This window comes from Lemur catta, chromosome 6 (assembly GCF_020740605.2).
Source record: "Lemur catta isolate mLemCat1 chromosome 6, mLemCat1.pri, whole genome shotgun sequence".
In the NCBI taxonomy this organism is placed as follows: Eukaryota; Metazoa; Chordata; class Mammalia; order Primates; family Lemuridae; genus Lemur; species Lemur catta.
In genome coordinates, this window is record NC_059133.1 from 90,652,151 (window position 1) to 90,676,792 (window position 24,642).

General features: G+C 35.7%; 2 protein-coding genes across 4 annotated transcripts in view; one reads left to right on the top strand and one right to left on the bottom strand.

Annotated features, from left to right (window-relative positions):
• CLEC12A (C-type lectin domain family 12 member A) overlaps positions 1-3,060 on the bottom strand; it is a 64,147-nt gene extending 61,087 nt beyond the window's left edge. The window contains exon 1 of the mRNA XM_045554354.1: positions 2,689-3,060. Coding sequence (XP_045410310.1) covers positions 2,689-2,698 — 10 coding nt within the window. The 5' untranslated portion in view covers positions 2,699-3,060. The remainder of the gene's footprint in view (positions 1-2,688) is intronic.
• CLEC2B (C-type lectin domain family 2 member B) lies at positions 1-24,369 on the top strand. Of its 3 annotated transcripts, XM_045554358.1 has the most exons (6): positions 3-222; positions 8,624-8,665; positions 9,341-9,421; positions 19,290-19,453; positions 23,102-23,205; positions 24,179-24,369. In XM_045554358.1, exons 1-6 carry the CDS (start codon positions 153-155, stop codon positions 24,285-24,287), a joined length of 570 nt encoding a protein of 189 aa, XP_045410314.1. In that variant the 5' UTR covers positions 3-152; the 3' UTR covers positions 24,288-24,369. The 3 variants fall into 3 exon arrangements, with proteins under 3 accessions (XP_045410316.1, XP_045410314.1, XP_045410315.1); XM_045554360.1 differs by lacking the exon at positions 23,102-23,205 and having other exon boundaries at positions 1-222; positions 24,179-24,260; XM_045554359.1 differs by lacking the exon at positions 8,624-8,665.
• Positions 24,370-24,642: the final 273 nt, after the last annotated feature.

Consider the following 24,642-nt stretch of genomic DNA (forward strand, 5'->3'; position numbering starts at 1 on the left):
TGAACGTTTGGGAAATGCTGAGTGCACCTTGAATCACTCTTCAAAAGTAGCATAATTCTAGTTTAGAGCTGTGCAGTAAAAACAATAACCTTTTTATATTAAAGTTACAACTCTGAAGAGAGGTTCTGGAAGATAGGACACAAAACATCAGGATGAAAACCCTGGCTGAAGCACTGATGAAAACTGAGAACAGCAACCAGGGGACTGATAAAAACAATCAAGGTAAGGACATTTTCAGTTGTTCAAAATGAAAGTTACTTACCGAAATTATGACTCATAATGTTAAACAAAGCTTTTAAAGAAAAGAATTGGGTTTTATGATTTCTTTTGTCAAACCCGAAAATTTCTTCCTTGTAACAACAAAATTAAGATTTGTAATGGACTGTCATCCTAATAAATTCAGATTTACTTTTATGTTAATTAATAATGCAGAAGTATTAAACATGATTTAAAAGTGCTCAAGATTTAGTTATCATTTTTACTAAGTATTTCATGAAACAAATACTAGAGAAGATGTTAAACATGACCCAGATACTCATGCAATGCTCAGAATGCATACATAATGTAAAAAACTTAGCCAATGTTTCAAACATTTTAAAAGATTGCTTTATTGAGCGGGGTCAAGATAGACTGAGTTTTAGAAGTATTTAACAGTAGGAGCATCTCCCCTTCCCACTCTTACTAAATAATTTCCAGTACTCTGATACCCTTGGAGATGTCTTTACCAAAGCTAAGGAGGATAAGGAATGAAAACCTACTTTAAAAAAAGTACATTTATAAAACAGCTTGATAATATTAAGTAGTAAGTTCAGAGCATGTAAGATTCAAACTCTGAACCTAAGGAGAAAATCTTTGTCATTTTAACAGGGCCCATTTATAGTAAAAATGTGGTGAAGAGGGAGGGGATGAAACTAAGATGCATTAAATACAACAATCTATGTTTTAGGGACTCAGGTGAGCTTTAAATATTTCCCATTTAATTTTATTTCAACCAAGGTATGCTACTGTTACTGAAAGCTCAGCACTTGTCCTTGAGACCATATCAAAAGAATGGGGATAAGTGGTTGGAGAAAGACAGATTTATTAATTTGCCGGCAAATGAGGAGGATGGAAACCCTTGTCTATAATGCCATCGTCTTCCTGATAAGCAGAAATACAGAGGTTTTAGAGCGTGGGTTCTCAGCTTCAGGCAATTGTTGTTCAATTACAGTTGATGATTCTAACGGTCCCATTTCTGTCCCATCTCTGCCTAAAACAATCCCATGACCTCTGCCCACCTGGGAGGCCCACCCAGACCTCTAGGACCTCTGCTGTCACTCTGCCTCCCTGCCTGAGCCATCTCCTGCAGTGCAAAGAACAAAAGACAATACCTTGCCCCTCCCCACTGTGGGCCTGAGACAGGGATGAAGGTTTCTGTCCCCAAAAAGAGTGAGGGATGTTTTAAAGAGACAGAAAATATTTTTGTCATTTTTTTAGGCCATTCCCTCTGTAACACTACTGTCAAAAAATTATTGTTGCAGTGCAGTAGAACACATAGTTACTTCCACCCCTGTGCCCCGCTTGCTTTGGCCAAATTAATAATTCTGCCTCAGTTAGAAAGAAAGAGAGTTGGGAGGAATGAGATCAATTATTTGAGGATCACATAAAAATATAGCTTTAACCAAAAGTTTTCTAGCGACTAGCAAAACCAGTGTTATTTTCTACCTTACACATTGATCAGCAGTATGAATTGATATATTTATGTGCATAAATATTATATATAATAGTACATTATATATTATATGACATATGAGTATATTTTAAAAGTTACTGAATATTTATATTATGTATAATATTGTGTATATTATGTTTACATGTATGTAATCTGAAATTATGAGCACCATTTTAGTAAATTAGGGCAGTGTGATATAATTTGGGTACTTTTTATTTATAATTCATTTTTTATATTCTATTTTGTCCTCTATGCTTATCAGTATTTTATGATTTTTTTCTAAAGCTGTGAGACAGTAAAAAGAATATTTTGCTTCATTTTAAATTCATTGGTCACCTTGAATCTTTCCCCTTATCTCTCCTTAGAGATCAGAATCAGAAAGATGTAAAATGTTTAGTTCAGTTGGGGAAGTGTGTCTAGGGGGAAAATAGTTGTAGTCCTTAGCTGTTTAGATTAACTAGGTTTGAATAGAGAACTATTTTAGTTACGTTGTTAATTAAATCAGTCGCTATTGAATTTCCCTTGGGAGTTTCCTATTTCACGTAGCTTCTTCAAACATGTTAATCAGGAAGGCTCAGCAATTTTGGAATTCACCTTTAAATATCAGTTTCATCATAGGAAACCATCATTTTTTTATTTTATGGAAGGCAGCTATGCTCATCACTATTCTAGCAATGCCACTCATTTTTTCATGTTTTAGATAACTCATAAATAGTTATAGCCTTCTAAATACGTCTTGAAGATCGAGTAAAAGAATAGAAAGAAAGGAAAGAATAAAAAGAAGGGAAATAAAAGCAACTTATACTGAGTGTAAAAAACAAGACTTTAGTACTCGGGAAATAGAGAATGAACATATAGCAGGGATAAATTTGTACTCACAGTTTAAGCAGTACAAGAAATGTTCAATTCATTAGCTCTTTAAATTAAATGAAATGCCCCTCCAAGTTCCCATCTTCCTGAGTGAACAGGTTATTTACCTTTTGTCATTTGGTGGTGGTAAGAGTGGGAGGTTTCTTCCAAGGTTATATGAAGTTTACCAGGTCTTTCCCAAGTTTCCCAGTTTCCCAGACATCAAAGCATCAAGATGACTTTTAGTCATGTTTTCACTGATCACTTCTGAGAAGACAAAGCTCCAATTTGAATTATCTTTTTGGTTCTAGCTCTGCTATTTCGGTGCCACATTTACAACAGAAGCCACATTGTTCCTTTGTCTCATTTGAAGTTTATGCATCTTGGTTGAAGCTGGGGCCATCAGCATCTAGGATGTAGCATTCCTACGGGTGCCATAAAGACTTATGCTCTAATGTCTTGCCAACTTTGCCAAGGGAAGGGCTCTCATTACAGCCGGGATGTGAAAATGATCATTTCTTATATTGTCAGGATGTGCACACCCTTTGTTCTTCCTGTTAGCTCAGAGGTAGTTTCTGTTTAAAAAGTCAGTACACAATTCTCAGCAACATCACTTCATCACTTCAAAACCTAAGATTTTTTTTTTAATGAAAAGGTAGTTCATTTCAAGCAGCTTTGAGTTTTCTTTTCAACAATCATGCTGAAGAAAAGGGTATCAAAGTGGCCTACTACCTACTTCAAATAATGGATATGAAAATATATCAAAAAATATTTCCGCTTGCTACAGCTGTAAATAATCTTCACCTTCCACACACACACACACAGACACACACACTCAAACACACATACATAATAATTAAAATATTGAAAAACAGGATAGCTATAACACAAGAAAAAATAATAGCAAAAGTTACCTTTTATTGAATTCCTATTATATGCTTTCTAAAAACATAATATACCTGTGCCCTTTAATTTAAAAAAATTAGAGATGACATGCTATTTAATGGATAAAGAGATATAAGATCAAATGGGGTAAGAAAATAAAATTACACACTACAAATATTTGACCAAGCTTTTGAAACCATGGTATCTCTTCTACTAATATCCCCTTTTTACACTATACCAATTCATGGACATAAAACATAGACTATCACACTGACAAATTTATTTGATTTGTGGTATAGAAAAGGGAAAACAAGTTCTTGTCTTCTTGACAAGAATTAATAGACAAATTAATAGAGAATTTAAAAATTAATAAGGTTATATTGAAAGGTGATGAAAAACCTCATTGGAAAGAGCTTGGACTCAAGTTCTGAACTGACGAATGCATAATACCAAAAAGAATGACAGTCATATGTATGTTGTTTCTTCTCCCTCTTGATCTTTGCTGCAGTGGAGATAGGGAAAATTCTCCTACTTAAGAGCAATCTCTCCACTTGTGATTCAGACCAAACCCTTCTAGCCTGTGCAAGAACTATTATTTTTTATTTAATTAATTATCCCTCTCTTTTACCTGCATTGCTAATTTTTCCCTGTCACACTGAATCACTCCTCTCAGCATATAAACGTCTTTTTAAAACTTTCTGTCATAACCATTCATCTCATTCCAACTATTTGCTTCCTCTCCCTTCACACAGCACAAGTTTTGTAAGAGTCTATGTGCTGACTTCACTTCCTTCCTCCCAAGCAATCTGACTTCCTTCCCCGTCACTCCCTGAAAACACTCTATCAAGGACACCCATAATGTTTATGTGCTCGATTTGATTCTTTCTGTAACCACTGCTACTACCCTTGTTAAAACCATCACCATCATTCAATGTGGTAGAGTCACAGTCTCCTAAATAGTCTCTCCACCCTGTACTCTGGAGACCTTTTCAAGACATAAAGGTGGAAATACCAAACACCTACATAAAATATTTCAGTTGCTTCCTATGACACTTAGAAGAAAATTGATTTCCTTGCAAGGTCTTCAAAACTCAGAACCATTTTGCTCCTATCTAGCTAGCCACTATTCTCCTCACTCTCTCAGATCCATTCTGGATGCATTTGGGATCCACTTGTACTCTGCCACAGTCTTTTAAGTTCTTTCTTGATTCAAGCACTTGGATTTGCTGTCCTCGTTGCTTGCAATGTTTTCTCTTGTTTATTTGGCATAGATGGCCACTGCTCATATTTTAATTGGTTTTAATGTCATTCTCACAGAGTGACCCTCATGACTATTGTTTTTGGACTGTTTCCTCTCATCATCCAGAGCATCCTATTTATTGTATTTCTGGCACTTGTTAAAATCTGTAATTTGGGGCTCATTTTTATTAGTTTATTGTCAGTCTTTCTCATCAAATGTAAGTTTCTGGAGGGCATGAACTCTATCTTGTTTGTTTACTACTATAGTTCTGGAAAACTAGTACATAGTAGGTGATTAATAAATATTTATTAAAAGATGAACAATTAAAGAAACACAGAGCTGGTTCAAAAGTGAAGCATTGCAAATACTGCAGTTCATGCTTACTGTGTAGCTTTGAAATTCCAGAAAGTCAGAAGAAGTGTACAGCTAATGACAAAACTTTAGAAATTTGGCAGAACTATACAAAGTTAGACATAACTCCATAATACTAGACAGCTGAATTTGATCAAAACAGTGCTGATATTCTCTGTTGCATTCATTTTCTCCCTTTATGCTACTTTATAAAAATTACTTTCTATGAATGTTTGTGGGTACTATTATTTTCATGCCTTGTGCATAATATTTCAAATTAGTACAATACTTTTGGAAGAACATTCAACCAATTTATACCAATTTTATTTATTTTTGAAAATTTATCTTAAGAAGATAATTAGACAAGTATACAAGACACATTTACATTATAATATTCGAGTTCTGGTTTAAAAAGAGGTAGAACAGCCTAAATATCAGAAGAGGATTAGTTTGTTTCTTTAATGGTATAGTCATATAATAGCCATTACAATTATGATGTATAAATATATATGATGTATAAATTTATCTATTGCTCTGAATGAGCAACCATCCCCTAATTTAGTTGCTTAAAACAAAAATCATTGTCTTGTTTGCAGTTCTGTGGGTTAGAAATATGGATAAGGGTCTGTGGGAATGGCTTATTTCTCTTCTATGCGATGCCAGCTGGGGTGTTTGGGCAGGGACTGAGAATTCAAAATGGCAGAGTCAGTGGTTGGATGTCAGCTGGTTATCCTCCACAGACATTCTCTTTCTTGCTCTCTCTCCCCTCCCTTTCTTCCCTCTCCCTGAGCAGGAGAGCTTGGACTTATTTAAATGGTGGCTTGGATGCTGAGAGTGAAGATACAAACTATAAGGCCTCAATGGTCCAGAGTATGATTTCTACCACATTATATTGGTCAAATCAAGGCACAAGGCCAATTTATACTCAAGCGTTGGAAATACAGTATACCTTATGATGGGAGGAGTAGCAAGGTCATGTGTCAAAAGGGTGATGAACACAGGGAAACAAGATTAATTGGGAGTCACTTTTAACAGTCTACCACACATGAAAACAGCAACTTGCTAATTGAAAACATTAGCATCTGAAACAATATGTGTATTATGATTGTAATCGCTTAAAATTATGTGTACTTAAGATAATGGTTATATGTGTGAAAATAGAGAGATATATGGATAGAAGGATGTCAATCCAAATGATAATGCTGGTTATCTTTAAGTAGTATAAACTTAAATTTTCATACCTTGACTAAAGACAAAGTTTATTCATCATAAGGATAATTAGTTTTTCACTAGGTGAAAAAGATAGAAATGCTAAATAATCTCAGAAAGTATTAGTACATTTTACAGTAAATTCTATAATTTTTTAAATTTTATAATGAAGATAAATACTTTAAAATCCTATAAAATAATAAAATGATCATCTCAAAATATTGTGTCATCTATTTTTATTTCCTCCTGAGTGGATACTAATAAGAGAACAACAATTCTTCACCAGAGATTTATTTTGTTCTACTGGCTTTGCAGACGAGGAAATACAGGATCAGAAAAAAAAAAAAAATGGGCCGGGCAGGGTGGCTCATGCCTGTTATCCTAGCACTCTGGGAGGCCGAGGCAGGTGGATCCCTCGAGTTCAGGAGTTTGAGACCAGCCTGAGCTAGAGCGAGACCCCGTCTCTACTAAAAATAGAAAGAAATTATCTGGCCAACTAAAAATATATATAGAAAAAATTAGCTGGGCATGGTGGCACATACCTGTAGTCCCAGCTACTCGGGAGGCTGAGGCAGTAGGATCGCTTAAGCCCAGGAGTTTGAGGTTGCTGTGAGCTAGACTGATGCCACGGCACTCATTCTAGCCCAGGCAACAAAGTGAGACTTTGTCTCAAAAAAAAAAACAAAAAACAAAAAAAAATGACTTATCCAAATTCCTTTTGTTTGTTTGTGGCAAAAATCTCAAATACAAATCTTCTGATTGATTGTTCTATGACCTATGACCTTTTGACTATGGTTGGCTATCCCTCCTTTAAAATAAACTTGAAGTAAAAAACTACCAATTGGGGGCTATGTACACCGTTCAGGTGACAGGTACTCTAAAAACTCAGATATCACTGCTATACAATTCATCCATGCAACCAAAAACCACTTGTACCCCTAAATCTATGGAACTATAAATTTTAAAAAGTAAATTTTCTTAGAAACATTCAGTGTTAGAATGTGCTGATAGTTCCCCAAGGGGAAGGAAACCAAAAGCCTGGAGGTAGTTACAGGGCCAAGGAATTCCACCCTAAAGAGCCACACATATTTTCAGATTGCTTATCCTGTAACAGGTTGTTGTAGCTATCATTGTTTTTGATAGATTTGTTTTTTAGGTTTCATAGTAATGAGTGGATTGCACACCATGATTACAGTATTATTAATAGAATATCCTTGGTTTGTCCATGTACTTAATTTTGCCAGTGGGCTTTATAACTTGAGCTGTTTTTTCTTTTCTTTTACTTTTTATTTTTGCATTTTAGTGTTTTTTCTTTCAGGTTGAAGAACTCCCTTTAGTATATCTTGTAGGAAATACCTGCTGGTGGTGAATTCTTTCAGCTTTTGTTTGGGAAAGACTTTATATCTCTTTAGTATTAATATTTGAAGGATAGATTTGCTGGATACAGTATTCTTAGGTCATAGCTTTTTTTTTCCCCCCTTGAATTTTCTTTCAGTACTTTGGAAATGTCATCCCAGTCCTTCCTGCCCCATGTGGTTTACATCGAGAAGTGTGTTTCCAGACCAATTGGAGCTCCTTTAACTGTTATTTGTTTCTTTTGTCTTGATACTTTTAAGATCTTCTCTTTGTCCTTGACATTTGAGAGTTTGATTATTATATGCCTAAGAGTAGTCTTGTTTAGGATGGATCTTTTTGGTATTCTCTGACCTTTCTCTACCTGAATATTTATCTCTTTCTCAACTTCTGGAAAGTTTTCTGTTACTAATTTTTTGAAAAACATTTTAACCCCTTGCTCTTGCTCAACCCCTCCTGAATACCACTAATGCTAATATGTGGTCTTTTGTAGGCATTCTTTATTTCTTTTTATTCCTTTTTCTTCTCTGACTGTATATTTTCAAATATCCTATCTTTGAGCTTACTGATACTTTCCTAGGCTTGATCCATTGTGCTATTGAGAGCCTCTAATGAATTTTTCAGTTCAGCAAAGTATTTCTCAGTTCCAAGATTTCTGGATTTTTGTTATTATTTCAATCTCTTTGTTAAACTTCTCTGTTAAATTTATGCATTGCTTTTTCTGTGTTATCTTGGAGAACATGGAATTTCCTTAAAACTACCATTATGAATTCTTGATCAGAGTGCTCATATATCACTGTCTCAGTAGGGTCAGTTGCTGATTCTTAGCTTTGTCCATTTGGGGAGGTTCCGGTTCCCTGTTTGCTGTTGATCCTTGTGAATGTACATCTATGTCTTTGTATTGAAGGATTAGCTATTTATTCCACTTTTCTCTATCTGGTTGTTTTGGTTTATATTGGATATGTTTGCTTAAATACTCTTTGTAATTTACTTGTTGATTTTCTTTTTTTTTTTTTCTCCACTAGGTTGCTGCCTCCTTTTCATGATTATATGGCGCTTGATCACAGGTTTGCCTCTGTTCTAGTAAACAATTAGAGTGCCACCCATCCCAAATGGGCGAGGTCCCAAAGGACTATCTTGGTAGTGTGGCAAGGCTGGTTAGTGGTTTGTTCCCACAGGACCTATGTAACAAACCTCCTCCTGTGTGGTGCTGCTGAGCAGTCACCCTGATCTGAATACTTTCTGGCCAAGTAACAGAACAGAGTTTCCAGCCCTGGTGACGGTAGCCCCACCTCCACCTTTTGTCTCTGGATGTCCTCATGGATATTTCTTCCTTGAGGCATGCCTGATGCTTTCTGTGGGTTGAGGCAGGGACAGGTTTTCTGCGAAGGAACCTAAGATAGTGGGGAAGCTGGTTGTCCACTTTGATCTCACTTTTTCTAGTATAAAAACTATTAGTCAGGGGGAAATTTTCCATGTACTTGGTGCAGGGCAGATTGAGGGGAGGGGCATCATAGATATGGAGGTCCAGTTCTTTCACTATTTGTTCAGAGACTTTTTACTTCTTTGTGACTCCAGGAACTGAATCATCCTCATATTTGAGTTCTGGGGTATTGCTGATGATAATCTCAGTACGCATTTTTTGTTTATTTGTTTTCTGCAGGGGGTAGCAAAACTAGCTTGCTTCTACACCACCAATTTGGAACCAGAAGTCTCCTAACTATATTTATTTTATTTTTCAGGTCTAATGTGCAGATGTAAAAAATATATTGCATATATTTTATTAGTAATGATAATCATTGGTCCAATAGTGAGCATAATAGGTAAGTTTCATTCTTTATTTTCTCACTTTTTTTCTATTCAAAGCTTTCTGTTTTATGATCCTTTTCCTTTCTGTCTCAATCATGATCTTTTCTCGTTATACTCATTCTCTTCCCATTTTTCATGATACATTTAATGGGTACCAATGAATGAATGATTAATAATTACATGACTTATTCATGTAATTAAGGCAAGATTGATTAAGGCAAAATTGTTCACCTTGATAGTCTCACATTCCATTCAATACTTCTTGCCAGTGATAATCATTGTTTTGACTTCTATTGCCATAGGTTAATTTTGCTCATTTAAAAACAATTGCATAAGTAAAATCATGTAATTCATGTATTATTACAACTTTTCTATTTTGTTCAACATTATGCTTGTTTGATTTTTTTCATGTCATTACATGTAGCAAAAGTTCATTAATTCATTGTTGTAAAAAAGTGTTTGAAAATTTTTTTATATAAATGGACAGATAGTAAATATTTTAGGCTTTGTTAGCCAATCTCTGTTGCACTATTCGACTTTGTACTTGTAGTGCAAACACAGATTAAATATATAAAGAAATGAGCATGGCTGTGTTTTAATAAAATTAAGCATGGGAATTTAAATATTATATAAATTTCATGTTTCATAAAATGTTATTCTTCTTTTAATTATTTTAAATACTTGGATTATTTTAAAATGTATAAATCATTCTTAGCTGGTGGCTATACAAATACAGGAGATGGGCTGACTTTGGCCTCAGACTGTAGTTTGCAGACCTTCGCTGTAGTGCATTCTATGCTATGAATATAGCATCATGTATTAATTTTTTTACTTTTGATGGACATTTGGAATGCCACCTTTTGACTATTGTAAATAGTATGGTTTCATACAAGAATATACTTTATATTTTTAATCTTTTAATAAGTAGTGGATATAATTCAGGATATAATCATGAGAAGAATTATAAACTGTAGAATATGTATAGATTAGCTTTAGTATATAATAAAATAAAGAGTAGATAATCCCACCAGAAGTGTATGAGAATACCAGTTGCTCCACGTCTTTGTCAATACTTTATTGTTGGCTTTTTCAATTTTTGCCATTCTGATGAGTGAATGTTGGTACCTTATTGTGGCTTTAAATGACATTCTTCTGATCATCAATACTGTTAAGTACCTTCATATTTACTGTTTATTTAGGTGGAATACTTTGTTACAGACATGTTTAAACATTTTGCCCATATTTTGTTGAGTTAGTTCTCTTTTTCTGTTTGATTCATTAGAGTTCTATAATATTCTAGATGGGAGTCTTTTGCAGTTTATAGGTATTGCAAATATCTTATGAAGTTTAAATTTTCCCTTTGTCTTACCAAAACAGAGTCAAAAAAACTTACGCTTTCTTTGATGTCTTTCAATCAATAGAACTTCTTAATTTTAAGGGAGTGTAATTGTATATTTCTCTCTATTATCACATTTTGCATCCTGTTTAAGAAATTCACTGCACTCCAGAGACATGTAGAACAGAGTTTCTATTATCTTTATTATGTTATTATTTTCCTTTCACATTTAGAAATATAATCCTCTTGAAATTGATTTTCATAAATATGGGAAATAAAAATTAAGATGCATTTTTCCAATTTAAGTAGTTTTTCGACATGGAAAAATTTATTGGACAAACCATACTTTCCCTGCTTAACTGCAGTTGGTCCTTTATCATAAATCAACTGTGTAGCTGAAGATCTTTTTTACTAAATTGTTATTATATTCTATTGCTCTATTTTATCTATCTTTATGTTCATATAATTTTGTCATAATGCTGCAGGTTTATAAAAAGTCTTGATATCTGGAAGTTTAAGTATTTTAAATGCCTTGGTTTTCTTCTTCAAGTTTGCCTTAAACATTTTTGATCCTTTAAATTGCCACGTAAATTATTTGTAATTTTGCTTGAGGTTTCACTAAACCATGGTCAATTTTGACGAAATCATCATCTTAATGTTGTATCATGTATTTAAAATGTTGATTCATAGATCTATAGCTTCCCTCATCCATACTTTATGGATTTCAGAGTAGGCATCATAACATTCTTTTTTTTTAAGTTCAGAATATTATGGGGGTACAAATTTTGGTTACATATAGTGCCTTGACCTCACCCAAGCCAGAGCTACAAGCATGCCCTTCCCCGATACAGTGAGCTCCACACTTGTTCTTTGTGAGTTTACCCACTCTACCACTCCCCTTCCACCTGACTAGAACTCAATGAATATTACTTCCATGTGAGCACTTTGGGTTGGTCAGTTAGTACCAATTTGATGGTGAGCACATGTGGTACTTGTTTTTCCATACTACACTTTGAAGGATGGGCTCCAGCTCTATCCATGATAATAAAGAGGTGCTAGTTCACCATTGTTTTTTGTACTTGAGTAGTAATCCATGGTATATGTATTCCACATTTTATTAATCTGCTCATGTACTGATGGGCACTTGGGTTGTTTCCACATCTTTGCAATTGTGAATTTTGTTGCTATAAAGATTCTAGTGCAGATGCCTTTATTATAGAATGTCTTTTTTTTTCCCTTTGGGTAGATGTGTAGTAGTGGGATTGCTGGATCAAATGGTATTTCTATTTTTAGTTCTTTGAGATATCTCCAAATTACTTTCCACAGTAGTTGTACTAATTTGCAGTCCTACCAGTAGTGTAAGAGTGTTCTTATCTCTCCACATCCATGCCAGCATTTGTTGTTTTGGGACTTTTTGATAAAGGCCATTCTCACTGGAGTTAGGTAATATCTCATTGTGGTTTTGATTTTCATTTCCTTCATGATTAGAGAGTTTGAGCATTTTTTTAATATGTTTGCTGGATATTATTCTGTCTTCCTTTGAAAAGTTTCTATTCATGTCCCTTCCCTACTTTTTGATGGGGTTGTTTGATTTTTTCCTGTTAATTTTCTTAAGTTCTATATAGATTCTTGCTATCAGCCCTTTATCAGATGTGTAGCATGTAAATATTTTCTCCCATTCTGCAAGTTGTCTATTCTCTTTAATGATAGTTTCCTTGGCTGTGCAGAAGCTTTTTTAATTTGATCAGGTCCCATTTATTTACTTTTGCTGCTGCTGTGATTGCTTTGGGGGTCTTCTTTATAAATTCTTTGCCTAGGCTAATGTCTATAAGAGTTTTCCCAACATTTTCTTCTAGTATTCTTAAGGTTTCACACCTTAGGTTTAAGTCTGTTATCCAACATGAGTTGATTTTTGTGAGAGGTGAGAGGTGGGGATCCAGTTTCAATCTTCTGCATGTGGTTATCCAGTTTTCCCAGTACCATTTATTGAAAAGAGATTCTTTTCCCCAGTGTATATTTTTGTCTGCTTTGTCAAAGAATAGATGGCTATATGAGGATGGTTTTATATCTGGGTTCTCAGTCCTGTTTCAAAGGTCTATATCTCTGTTCTTGTGCCAGTACCATGCTGTTTTGGTTACCGTAGCCTTGTAGTAAAGCTTGAAGTCTGATAGACTGATGACTTCCAATTTGTTCTTTTTGCTTAAGATTGTTTTGGCTATACGAGGTCTTCTCTGGTTCCATATGAAGCATAGAGTTATTTTTTCTAGATCTGCAAAGAATGATGATGGTATTTTGATAGAGATTGCATTAATTCCATAGATCATTTTAGGTATTATGGACATTTTAATAATATTGATTCTGCCAATCCATGAGCATGGTAGCGTTTTCTGTATGTTTACATTGTCTACAATTTCTCAGTGTTTCATAGTTCTTGCTATATAGGTCTCTCACCTCCTTCAATAGATATATTCCTAAATATTTAATTTTCTTTGATGTTATTGTGAAAGGTGTTGCATCTTTGATTTGATTTTTGGCTTGACTGTTATTGGTGTATATGAATGCCACTGATTTATATGCATTGATTTTGAATCCTGAGACTTTATTGAATTCATATATCAATTCCAGGAGTCTGTTTGTTGAATCCGTAGGATTTTCTAGATATAATATCATATCATCAGCAAAGAGTGAAAGTTTGACCTCTTTTGCCCCCATTTGTACACCCTTAATTCCCCTCTTTTGTCTGATTGCTCTGGCAAACACTTCCAGCACTATGTTGAATAGAAGTGGAGATGGTGGGCAACCTTTTCTGGTTCTAGATCTAAGTGGGAATGCTTTCCATTTTTCCCCATTCAGTATGATATTGACTGTGGGTTTATTGTATTTGGCTTTAATAATTTTGAGGTATTACCCATCTATGCTTATTTTGTTAAGAGTTTTATGATAAAACTGTGCTGGATTTTGTCAAATGCTTTTTCTGCATCTATTGAGAGAATCATTTGGTCTTTGTTCTTGCTTTTATTTATGTGGTGAACTGCATTTATAGATTTGCATATGTTGAACCAGACTTGCATCTCTGGGCTAAAATCCACCTGGTCATGATGAATTATTTTTTTGATGTGCTGTTCGATTCGATTTGCTAAAATTTTGTTGAGGATTTTTGCATCTATATTGATGAGGGATATTTGTCTATAGTTTTCTTTTTTGCTGTGTCCTTTCCTGGCTTTGGTATCAAGGTGATATTATTGGCTACATAGAATGAATTGGGGAGGATTGCATCCTTCTCAGTGTTGTGGAATAATTTCTGTAGTAAAGGAATGAGTTCTTCTTTGTAAGTTTGGTAAAATTCAACTGTGAACCCATCTGGTCCAGGACTTTTTTTCTTGGAAGATTTTTTAATTGCTGTTTTAATTTCTGTGCTTGATATTGGTCTGTTCAGGAATGCTATTTCTTCCTGATTGAGCCTAGGGAGATTGTATGTTTCTAAGAATTTGTCCATTCCTCCACATTTTGTAGTATTTGGGCATATAGATTTTTATAATACTCAAACATAATGTTTTCTATTTCCATGATGTCTGCAGTGACCTCTCCTTTTACATCGTTAATTGAGCTTATTAGAGTCCTTCCCTTTCTAGTTCTTGTCAATCTAGCAAGAGGGCTGTCAATTTCATTCATCTTTTCAAAAAAACAACTTTTGGTTTTATTAATCTTCTGTATAGTTCTTTTATTCTCAATTTCATTTAGTTCTACTCTGATCCTAGTTATTTCTTTTCTTCTGCTAGATTTAGAATTGATTTTCTCTTCCTTTTTCAGTTCCTTGAGATGATTATTAGTTTGTTGATTTGTGAACTTTCTGTCTTTTAGATGTGGTCATTTAATGCTATTAATTTTCCTCTCAGGAATGTTTTTGCTGTATCCCATAGATTTTGAGAACTTGAGTCCCTGTTATCATCTATTTTGAAGAATCTTTTGATTTCCATCTGGATCTTCTCCTTGATCCAATGTCATCTAGCAATAGATTGCTTAATTTCCATGACTTTGTGAAGTGGTTAGTGTTTCTCTTAAAATTAATCTCTAATTTTATTCCACTGTGGTCTCGGAAGATACATGGTATAATTTCTATTTTTTGAATTTGTTGAGATCTGATTTGTGGCCTAGGATGTGATTGATTTTAGAATAAGTTCCATGAGCTGATGAGAAGAATGTATATTCAGTTTTATTTGGGTGGAATGTTCTGTAGATGTCTGTTAGACCCATGGGTTCTAGAGCTCTGTTTACATCCATTGTTTCTTTGCTCATTTTTTGCCAGGAAGATCTGTCCAGTTTAGTCAGTGGGATATTGAAATCCCCAGCTACTATGGCATATGTTATTTAGATTAAACAGGGTTTGCTTTATGTATCTGGGCACTCCTGTGTTGGGTGCATGAATATTAAGAATTGTTAAGTCTTCTTGTTGGATTTTTCCCTCCACCACTATATAGTGACCATCTTTGTCTTTCTTTATTTTTCTTGCTTTAAAGTTTATGTTATCTGATATAAAAATAGGTACCTCAGCTTCCTTTTGGCTTCCATTTTCCTGGAAGTTTGTTTTCCAACCCTTCATCTTGAGTCTGAAAGCATCTTTGTGGGTAAGATTTGTTTCCTAGAGATAGCAGATACTTGGCTTGTGTTTTCTTTAAATCCTCTCAGCCAGTCTATGTCTCTTCAGTGGACAATTCAAGCCATTCACATTTATTGACAGAATTGATATTTGGAGTATATTTCTGTTTATACTATTGGATAAATTCTTATTGTTTTGTTTTACCTGTCAAGCCATTGTGGAATCAGGGTGTCTAAACTTTCACTCTTGAGTGATTTTACTTTGGTGGGTGTCTATTTTGCTGTTCAGTGTATAATGCAGGTCTGAGTACTTCCTGCAGGGCAGGTCTGGTCTTCACAAATTCTATCTGTGATTGCGTATCTGGGAAACTCTTTATTTCTCCCTCATATAACAAGCTTAGTTTTACCAGATACAGAATTCTAGGTTGGCCATTATTCTGTTTTAGAAGATTGAGGATGGCTCTCCAGTTCCTTCTGGTTTTTAAGGTTTCAGTTGAGAAGTCTGCAATCAGTCTGTAGATTTTTGTTTATATGTTACCCACTGTTTTCATCTTACTGCTCAAAGGATTGCTTCTTTCATGTTTACTTTGGCCAGCCTAATAACTATGTGATGTGATGACTACCTTTTCACATTGAGTCTCCTGGGAGTTCTGTGTGCTTCTTGTACTTGGCTATCTAGATTTCTGGCCAGGTCAGGTAGGTTTTCCTCCATTATCCCAAGAAATAGATTTTCCACCTCTTGTATGGTTTCTTCTTCTCTCTCTGGGATGCCTATAATTCTTATGTTTGGTTTCTTTACATAATCCCACATTTCTTGTATATTTTATTAATGTCTCTTGCTTCTGTCTTATTTTGCTTCATCTGATTTGTTTAGCTCATCGACATTATCTCCAAACTCTGAGATTCTTTCCTCTGAATGATCCAACCTATTCTTAAGGGTTTCCGCTATGTTTTGTAATTCCTTGAATGCCTGTTTTATTTCCAATATTTCTGTTTGGTTCTTTTGTAATACTTCAATTTCTTTAGAGAATTTTTCATTCATTTCCTATATTGTTCTTGTGGCTTCTTTTTGTTGAGTTTCTATTTTCCCTTTAATTACATTGAATTTTCTTACAATCCATATTCGGAATTCTTCCTCTGTCATTTTAATCATTTTGTTTGAGTTGGTATCCATTGCTGAGGATCTAATGATTTCTTTTGGGGTGACTTTTCTCTCTGATCTTTCATGTTTCCTGCATTCTTTCACTAATTCTTCCTCATCAGTCTTGTTTGTCGGGAACTGGGGGTGCTAAGACTGGTTTATGGCCCTATCTCTATGTCTCCAAGGGTCATTCTTTGACAGTGCTAGGGAGAGGTACACTGGTCTGTTATTGTCTTAGGGATATTTTAGCAAGTTGGGTTACCTCTGACCTGTTGTCTTCACCTCTTGCCAATGGAGACTATTGAGTTTGGTACCCCAGGTTAAGCGCCAGGCTGGTGGATTGCACTTGTGGGTATGACTCCACTGCTGTCCAATAGCTTGAGATTGAGGGTACTGTGTTAAGCTATGGTGTTACACTCTCTGTCATTGATTGTAGTTTGCACAGAAGAGCCAGTTACCAAGGTAATCTGATATCTCTATTGTTGGCTCTGGTCCCTTGGCTGGGGTATACAGATGCCCCAATCTTTGGGAAGGGCCTTGCCACTCCTGAGCATTGCTTGGACCCTGTTCCCCCTTAAGGTGGGGGTAGGAGTAAAACAGATCTCAGCTGGTACACACAAGCCTGTGTGTGTGTGTGTGTGTGTGTGTGCGCTTCTCTGGTTGCTTGACCTGCTGCGAGGGGGAACTACTAATATGTTATTCAGGGCTCTTTCACCACACTTAGAGGGCTGCTCCTGATGGGAGGAGTAAATTGGTGCAATTGCTGAGGTCTCTGGTGAGGTTTTTCCTTCCGTGTCCACAAACCCCAGTGCTGGCAGCCACTGGGACCCAGAGAGCAAGCCCTGGACTTATGTTCTTATTATTAGATGGCCTAAGCTAGTCCAGAGGGCTTAATCAACAGGCCACTGACTATTTCTTTGCCTCTAAGGTCCTGCATATTTATGCCTGCCTCACAGAAAAAGTAGCTTTCAGTGCTCTGCCCCACCTCTAAGGGCAGGGTCCTCTGTGCCTGGCATGAAAGTCTCTAGGCTAGAAAAGGGGTATTGTCTGAAACCACCACATTCAGCAGTGTTTCCATGCTGGGACCCTAAAGATGGCAGCCTCCCACCCCTAGAGAACTAGCGTTGGGAGTGAGCACTCAAGAGTCTGCAGAAGCTGGTCTGGCGAGCTGAATCAACAGGCCTCCGACTATTTTTTAGCACCAGAGTTCTATGGATTCATGCCAGCCACACAGAGAAAATGGATTTTATTGCTTCTCCCCACCTGCATGGGTGGAGTCTGCCATGCCTGGCATGAAAGTCCCCAAGCTGGGTTGGAGTGGTGCCTGAAACCACTGCCGCTGCAGCATCTCCAGGCTGGGGACCCCAAAGATGGCAGTCGCCTGCCCCTGTTGAGGTAGTGTTGGGAGCGACCATTCAGGAGTCTGCAGAAGCCAATCAGGCAGGCTGAATCAACGGGCCACCAGCTGTTACTTTGGCGTTACAGTCCCTCAGTCTCACATCTGCCTAGCCGAGGGCCCTGCTCTTTTTGTCCCACTCTGAGCTGGCCAAGTCACCAGCAGTTTCTAGGGGCAGAGCCCCCTTTTCAGCATTCACCTCCTGTGCTCTGAGCCCACTGACCACAAGAGGTGAGATGTCTGTCTCCAAACTCCCTCGTGCGGTTGTGCTCACAGGAAGTAACCACTCAGATCAGTCACTCTCCCACCCAGTGTGGTTCCAGCACAGAGCACCAGAGAGTTCAAAATGTTTGCTGATAGTGTCTCCTCTCCACAGAGCCTGCTGCCCCATGCCACAACTTTGCACCAACTTCAGGTGTATCCCTGTCTGAATGGATGTGGAGGTCTGTGGGGGAGCCATGCACTTCTCTCTATTCCCTATTGTGTTTCTCACACTCTCCAGTCTTTGTGAATGTATCTCTCTTTCACCTTTTTTCCTGAGCTGCATGTCCCATTCTGTTTCTCTGCAGATTCACAATGCTGTTCTGGAGGGGTGGGGGTGGGGAGTGATCCATTTGTGTGTAGCTGTCTGAGTTCTTCACCTCCTTCTCTGGGAACAGTAAGCCAGAAGCCACCATTAATCTGCCATTTTGCCAACCACCCATACACATTTTTTTAATAATTTATTCTTAAATACCCAAAGCTCTATAATGCAATACTAAAGGAAAGTCTCAGAAGCCAAAACTTATGGTTGCTAAGACTGCAAAAGTGGAGCTCATGGAAAGGCCTATGAAGCCCCTGTCCCCATGATCTCTAGGAATAATGTGTTCTGCTTTATTTCCCCTTCCAAATGTCATGTGGACTCCTTTCATTAGCCAACCTAGAACTACACAGTGATGGAGGTAACCAGCTGACAAGAGGAAATCCAATATCTTGTTATGTGTTCTGTTTTATTGTTTTAATTACTCCCTTGCAGATTAAATCATGTGTATTAGATTTATAACAGTCTAATATAAATTAAGGTTTTATTACTCTCAGATAATGTTAGGATTTCATTATATTTCATTTACCCAGAAATGGCAAGGTTGACCCACACAAGTAGAATACTACTGGTTGCTCCAGGAAGGAATGCTTATGTGTCACTAAGGTTGGAGTTGAAAGGAATGTAAGGGCCCTGTTAAATTCTAAATTGTCATGTTTGACCTAATATGACAAAAGGAATACAATATTTTCACTCTGTTATGTGATAGAGATACAAATTTGGTCATGATCATAATCTTTTACATTACAATCCCATCTTTCCCCAACCATCCAAAAACACAATAGCATATTACTTTATCTGGATTTTAGAATATATATTTGTCTCATTTTTAGTCTTATTAGTTCAGCGCCATCAAAGTTTTTGCCCAGATGATTGGATTGGTTTCCAAGACAAATGTTATTATTTCTCTGAAAAAGAAGGGGATTGGAAATCAAGTAAAGACAACTGTACTACTGCACATGCTGATCTAACTACGATTGACACTGATAAAGAAATGGTAAGTAATTTAATAAACATCTCTTATGAATTATGTTGAGTTGAAGCATTAGAAATATTCAAATGTCATTACAATTTTAAAAACTTTTCACTCATTCCCATCTATGCAGAATGTTGAAGATGTTCAGAATATGCTATATGAGATTTAAAAAAAAACCTTAGGGATATTTTGTTTGAAGAGTGTAAGACTCACATCAAGTAATAGACTTGATACTTGTCTTTATATTTTAAAGAATGCAAATAGAAGAGCTTGATTATATTTGGAAACCTTTTACTCCACCAAGAAAGGAGAATCACCTCAGGAAGAAGGCAATTCTCCATTCTACTCCTTTTGAGGAAATTTATTGTCCATCTTGCTTTACTGTCTGTCCCTGAGTTCCCATGGCAGCCTCCTTCAGAACATTCTCTACCAGTAATGCAACAGTGAAAGGAAAAGTTTCCCCCAGACCAAAGTATGAGTTTCCAACGAGCAGACACCACATCTTGTCTGAAATTGTATCCTTGGCTATATCACACAAAGTCAGGTACAAACGAAAAGGCTAGTGGATCGTTGTTAAATAAATATTGGTTTACATGACAAAATCCCTGTGAGTAAGACTCTTCAAGAAATTTAACAAGGGATTATAAAATGGTACCTTTGGATTTGAGAAATGTGTTCTTTCTCCTACTCCCTTATATGGTAAGTGTGTGTTTACTTTTATTTAGTCTCTTTAAGAGACTAGTATTACATAAGAGGTAATATAACTTAATTACAATTTATTTTTTTGCAAAGAATGTACAATTGAGAAGTGTTTTCAATGTGAAGCAGAACAGCACAATGGTCAACATTGTTAAAAGACAGCTGTGTGTTATTTCTGTGATGAATAAAGTATATTCACACAATCTACCTGAAGATTCGTTCAAATTTAAATGCATGTGAATCAGGCTGGGTCAATTTATAGATCAGTGTAAGGAAACTAAACTATTTTGCAAGCAACAAAAGTTATATACAGCTTAATAAAACGTGAAAAGCTAGATGTGTTAAGACTAGATATAGCAAATGAAGAACTAAGGTGGAAGCACAATTTGATAGGAAGGGCTTCCATAGCCAATAGTGTCACTGCTAAATTTTGCAAGAGTTTTGAAAATGAACATTCTAAGAAATCCTTTGACTGCTCCTTATAGTTCCTCTCAGGGGAAATAAAGCTAATTGGAAACAAGCTTTCTTTCTAGAAGTAAGATGGAAACATAATGAGTGTTACTAAAATGTTTGAAGGATAAAGAAATGGAAACACAATCAGTACTAAAAAATATTTACTATAGGAATTCTGCCATCAAAAATTGACAAAAATAGTGAAGATCAGGGAACACAAAGAACAGAAGTACACAAAAATAAGTAGTTTTGAACTTAGGCCAAATCATTAAATGTATCAAGGAAGACAGCTGTACCGTTTGGATCAAGAGAAAAGAATGATCATAAAATACCTTGATATATTGTGAAGATCATAGATGGCCAATGTATGATGTACACTGGCAAAGTTTAAATGACAAACAGAATGAAGTAAAGCTGTCTGTGAAGGAGTGGGGAAGTAATTTATAGAAGACTTTTAATGGATTGTTTAAAATTGTTTAATTAAAATATTGCACATTTTTAACCGTAAGGTAGTATATATCTTAGTTAAATATGAGTTTGTATGAAGTGTGTTTATGAAATATTTTTCATATTTATTTCCACTTATTTAGAATTCCTGCATTTTTAACAAGGAGCTACACAGGGCATTGCTTAATTGAGCAAATAATGATTAACATTTTTCACACAGCATGCCCTAAGAAACACGCCTTCCAGTTGTTTGGCACCAAGACCACATCTACTGAGCCTCATTCAAATTTCCCAATTATCTAATAACATATATCCTGTTGGTTTCTGTGCGGGGGAGGGGATACTTCCTTTCCCCAAAAAGTTTGCTGAGAGACTAATTCACAATTGAGGCAAATTAATAAGAGAAACAGGTGGAAGAGGTTTATTTACTGTGCACATGGGGAGAATCACAGAGTGATTACCCAATATCTCAGTGGGATCCAGATATTTTTATATACTCTTTTTAGAGGGGAGAGGAAGATGAGGAATATAGGGGATTCTGTTTAGGGGCAATAAATGGTTGCTAGGGAGGATGAATGGATGGAGGAAACAGCTTGACTTGTAAATGATTCCCTTTGCAAATTAAGTTAATCTTGACAGACAGATATTATATTTAAAATAATTTGGGCCAGGTCTGGTTGCATTCTTGATTTTCTTTCCTGCAATATAGTGAGATAACAGGGAAGAGAAGTCCATTGTTCTTTTGATGGGTCCCTCTAGTTATGCATATAGAGGGAATGCCCCTTCCAAGGCCCTGTTGATCTCTAAGGGCCTTTAATTAAAAATATTCTTTATACCAGTGAGTCATATTTAGGGATGAACTTTCTTGAGCTCCTTTATTTTCAATACATGTATCCTGCATCTTTTTTTGCATTCAAACAAGCTCTTTCTTGAGCCTAGAATAGGAATCGCCCTCTTCTTCTTTGCCTCCTGAATCTTCTACTCTTCCCTTACAGCACATCCTATATAAAAGTTTGCCTTCAAGACTCAGATGTTGCTTTCTGTAAACTGCAATTTCCTTGTATTTATTATACTCATTATCTTCTCCTTATTTAGTAGAATATTTTCTAATATTACATTTACATTATTTTCCTCACTACAAATGAAGACCTTTGAATCCAGGAACAATGTTTCATTAGTCTTTTTCTTTGCAAAACCATGGCTTAGCACAATGAATTGAATTATTTTCAAAGAAATTTATGAAATTCTTCAGAAGATGATATATTAAAATGCCAAAAGTCATAAGTGTTATTAATACTAGATAGGATTTAACTGTAGTGTTATAATCTGGCCTAACTCCTTTATATTTATCATAAAATTTAAAAAAATGGAGTGATACAATGTTAAGCATATAATTTACCAGCTATTTAGTAGCAGAGTATACTCAAGGACTTGCTCTGTGTAATTCTATGGTAAAAAAAGGTCTAAGGTAGCAGGAGAGTTAATGCACAGAAGGATAAATATCAGGAAGAAATGTTATATTTATCCCTGAATGATATATTTAAAAATTTAAATGTTTGGTAGAAAAGTAAAATTTGATAGTTAGGTTTTAAGGGAATTGAATATATGAGGTGTGTGTGTGTGTGTGTGTGTGTGTGTGTGTCTGTGTATGCATGTAGTTTGGGGAGAGAAATTGAGGTAAAATATAACATTAAACTGAAAATACCAGTATTTACTAAGAAGTAGAAAAATATTATAATAAATATCTGATGATTAGGAATGATATGCAAGAACTCAATTGTAAACCCTGGCTTTCAGGAGCTAACAGTTTGAAAATTCTGAAGGAATAGATTTTCAAATTATATTTTTATCAATTTGGAATCAAAAAGTAGCTAAAGACATTGTATCCCACATCTTTTTTTTTTTTCAAAGAAAGAAACTAAAGGTCAGAGGGAAAAAAGTACTTTTTAAAAATTCCATCGCTATTTTCTAGTAAGGTGTTTTGCACCTTACAACCTGCAAAGCAAGAGGTGTACAAAAGATTGTAGTGAAAACTGAGAAGTAAAATTTTAATTAACTTTATCTCTAAAGTCTTTTCTTAGTCGGTACAAATGCAGTTCTGATCATTGGATTGGGCTGAAGATGACAAAAAATCAAACAGGACAATGGGTAAATGGAAACACGTTTTCCAAATGGTGAGCTTCTTTCTTTCTGAGATTACTTACGTTTAGATAGTGCAATGTTCTCTAGGACCTGGGCTAAATTTCCCTAGAGCCTTAGATTTTTGTGCATGTTAGAAAGGTGAAGTGGGGAATTGTATCATTTATTCAGTTTCATTCCAAGAGTAAACCATAAAGATTGAAAGAACAGATCTTCTAGTTGGCTATTTTCTATATAAAGACCTGCTATGTATATATATACCCTCAAATTAAACTTTTGCCTAATTTTAAACTATCTTTTGCAATTCTGCATCTCTTCCACAAGCATCATGTTACCTGTGTTCTGATGTCTTTTACAGTTCAAGCTCAATTTGATGTTCATTTTAACTTGGTTTTATTTGCAAGTGTACTATTATGCAATTTGTCCTGGGCTTCATATCTTCATTGTCGTAAAATTGAAAATCTGCATACCCACCTGAAATAGTGACTCTTAGTGACTTAGCTGCTTAGCTCATATTAGAGTTTCCCAACAGCAGTGCTACTGACATTTTGTACTGAATACTTCTTTGTTGTGGAAATGGAGCAATTTTTCGTGTATTGTAGCATGTTGCAGCAACCCCCTACCCACTAGCTAATAGTAACTATCCACCCCATGAGACCCTTGCCTCCAGTTGTGACAATCAAAAATTTCTCCAGACATCTCCTCTATTGCCTCTTGGAGGGGAGGGTAAAAATCTGCCCTACTTGAGAACCACTGGTTTATATGAATTGGTACCTCTGCTAAACACATGTAAATGACCTAAAGTCAGTTTAACAAATACAAATTCTTATAAAAGAGCCTCTTTTGGTCCAACTTACTATAGGTATCTCATCCCTCACCAGAGAGCACTGACTCTATCACAGTATACCTTTTCAGGTCTTTGGACAGATAAGATTTTTGTTTAAAAGGAAGGACAAGGAGGAAATCACATGACTCCCTAGTACATAATGGCTAATTCTTTTATTGCAGGTTTAATGTGAAAGGGAGTGAAGAATGTGCTTATCTTAATGATAATGGTGTTGGAACAGCTCGGTGCTACACAGAAAGAAAATGGATTTGTAGGAAAAATATACACTAACTTGAAGATGGAAGAGACAGAAGATAAAATTATGAAAGATTCAAATAAAAGAAAACTAGACAAAAAAACAGATTTATTTTTATATCAGTCTAAGTAATTAATGTTTGTGAATCAGGTTAGAGCATACATTCAATTATCAGTTCAAAGATTGGCAAAAATGTTAACAGGTATTCTGCTGAGGTTAGTGAAACAGAGTAGTTGCCCCTTCTCCCATTTATATGGAAGCCACATGCAGGAGAATGAAACAAAACCCCTACTACCTCTCACCACACACAAAAATTAATTCAACATGGATAAAGGACTTAGATTTAAAGCATGAAACCATAAGAGTTCTACAGGGAAATGTAGAGAAAAC

Excerpts from the sequence above, each read along its gene's own strand:
- CLEC2B (XM_045554358.1), top strand. The coding sequence starts at position 153 with ATGAAAACCCTGGCTGAAGCACTGATGAAAACTGAGAACAGCAACCAG. Across the intron at positions 8,666-9,340 it reads TATATGGCGCTTGATCACAG|GTCTAATGTGCAGATGTAAA; the intron begins GTTTGCCTCTGT and ends TTTATTTTTCAG. Across the intron at positions 23,206-24,178 it reads GGAAACACGTTTTCCAAATG|GTTTAATGTGAAAGGGAGTG; the intron begins GTGAGCTTCTTT and ends CTTTTATTGCAG.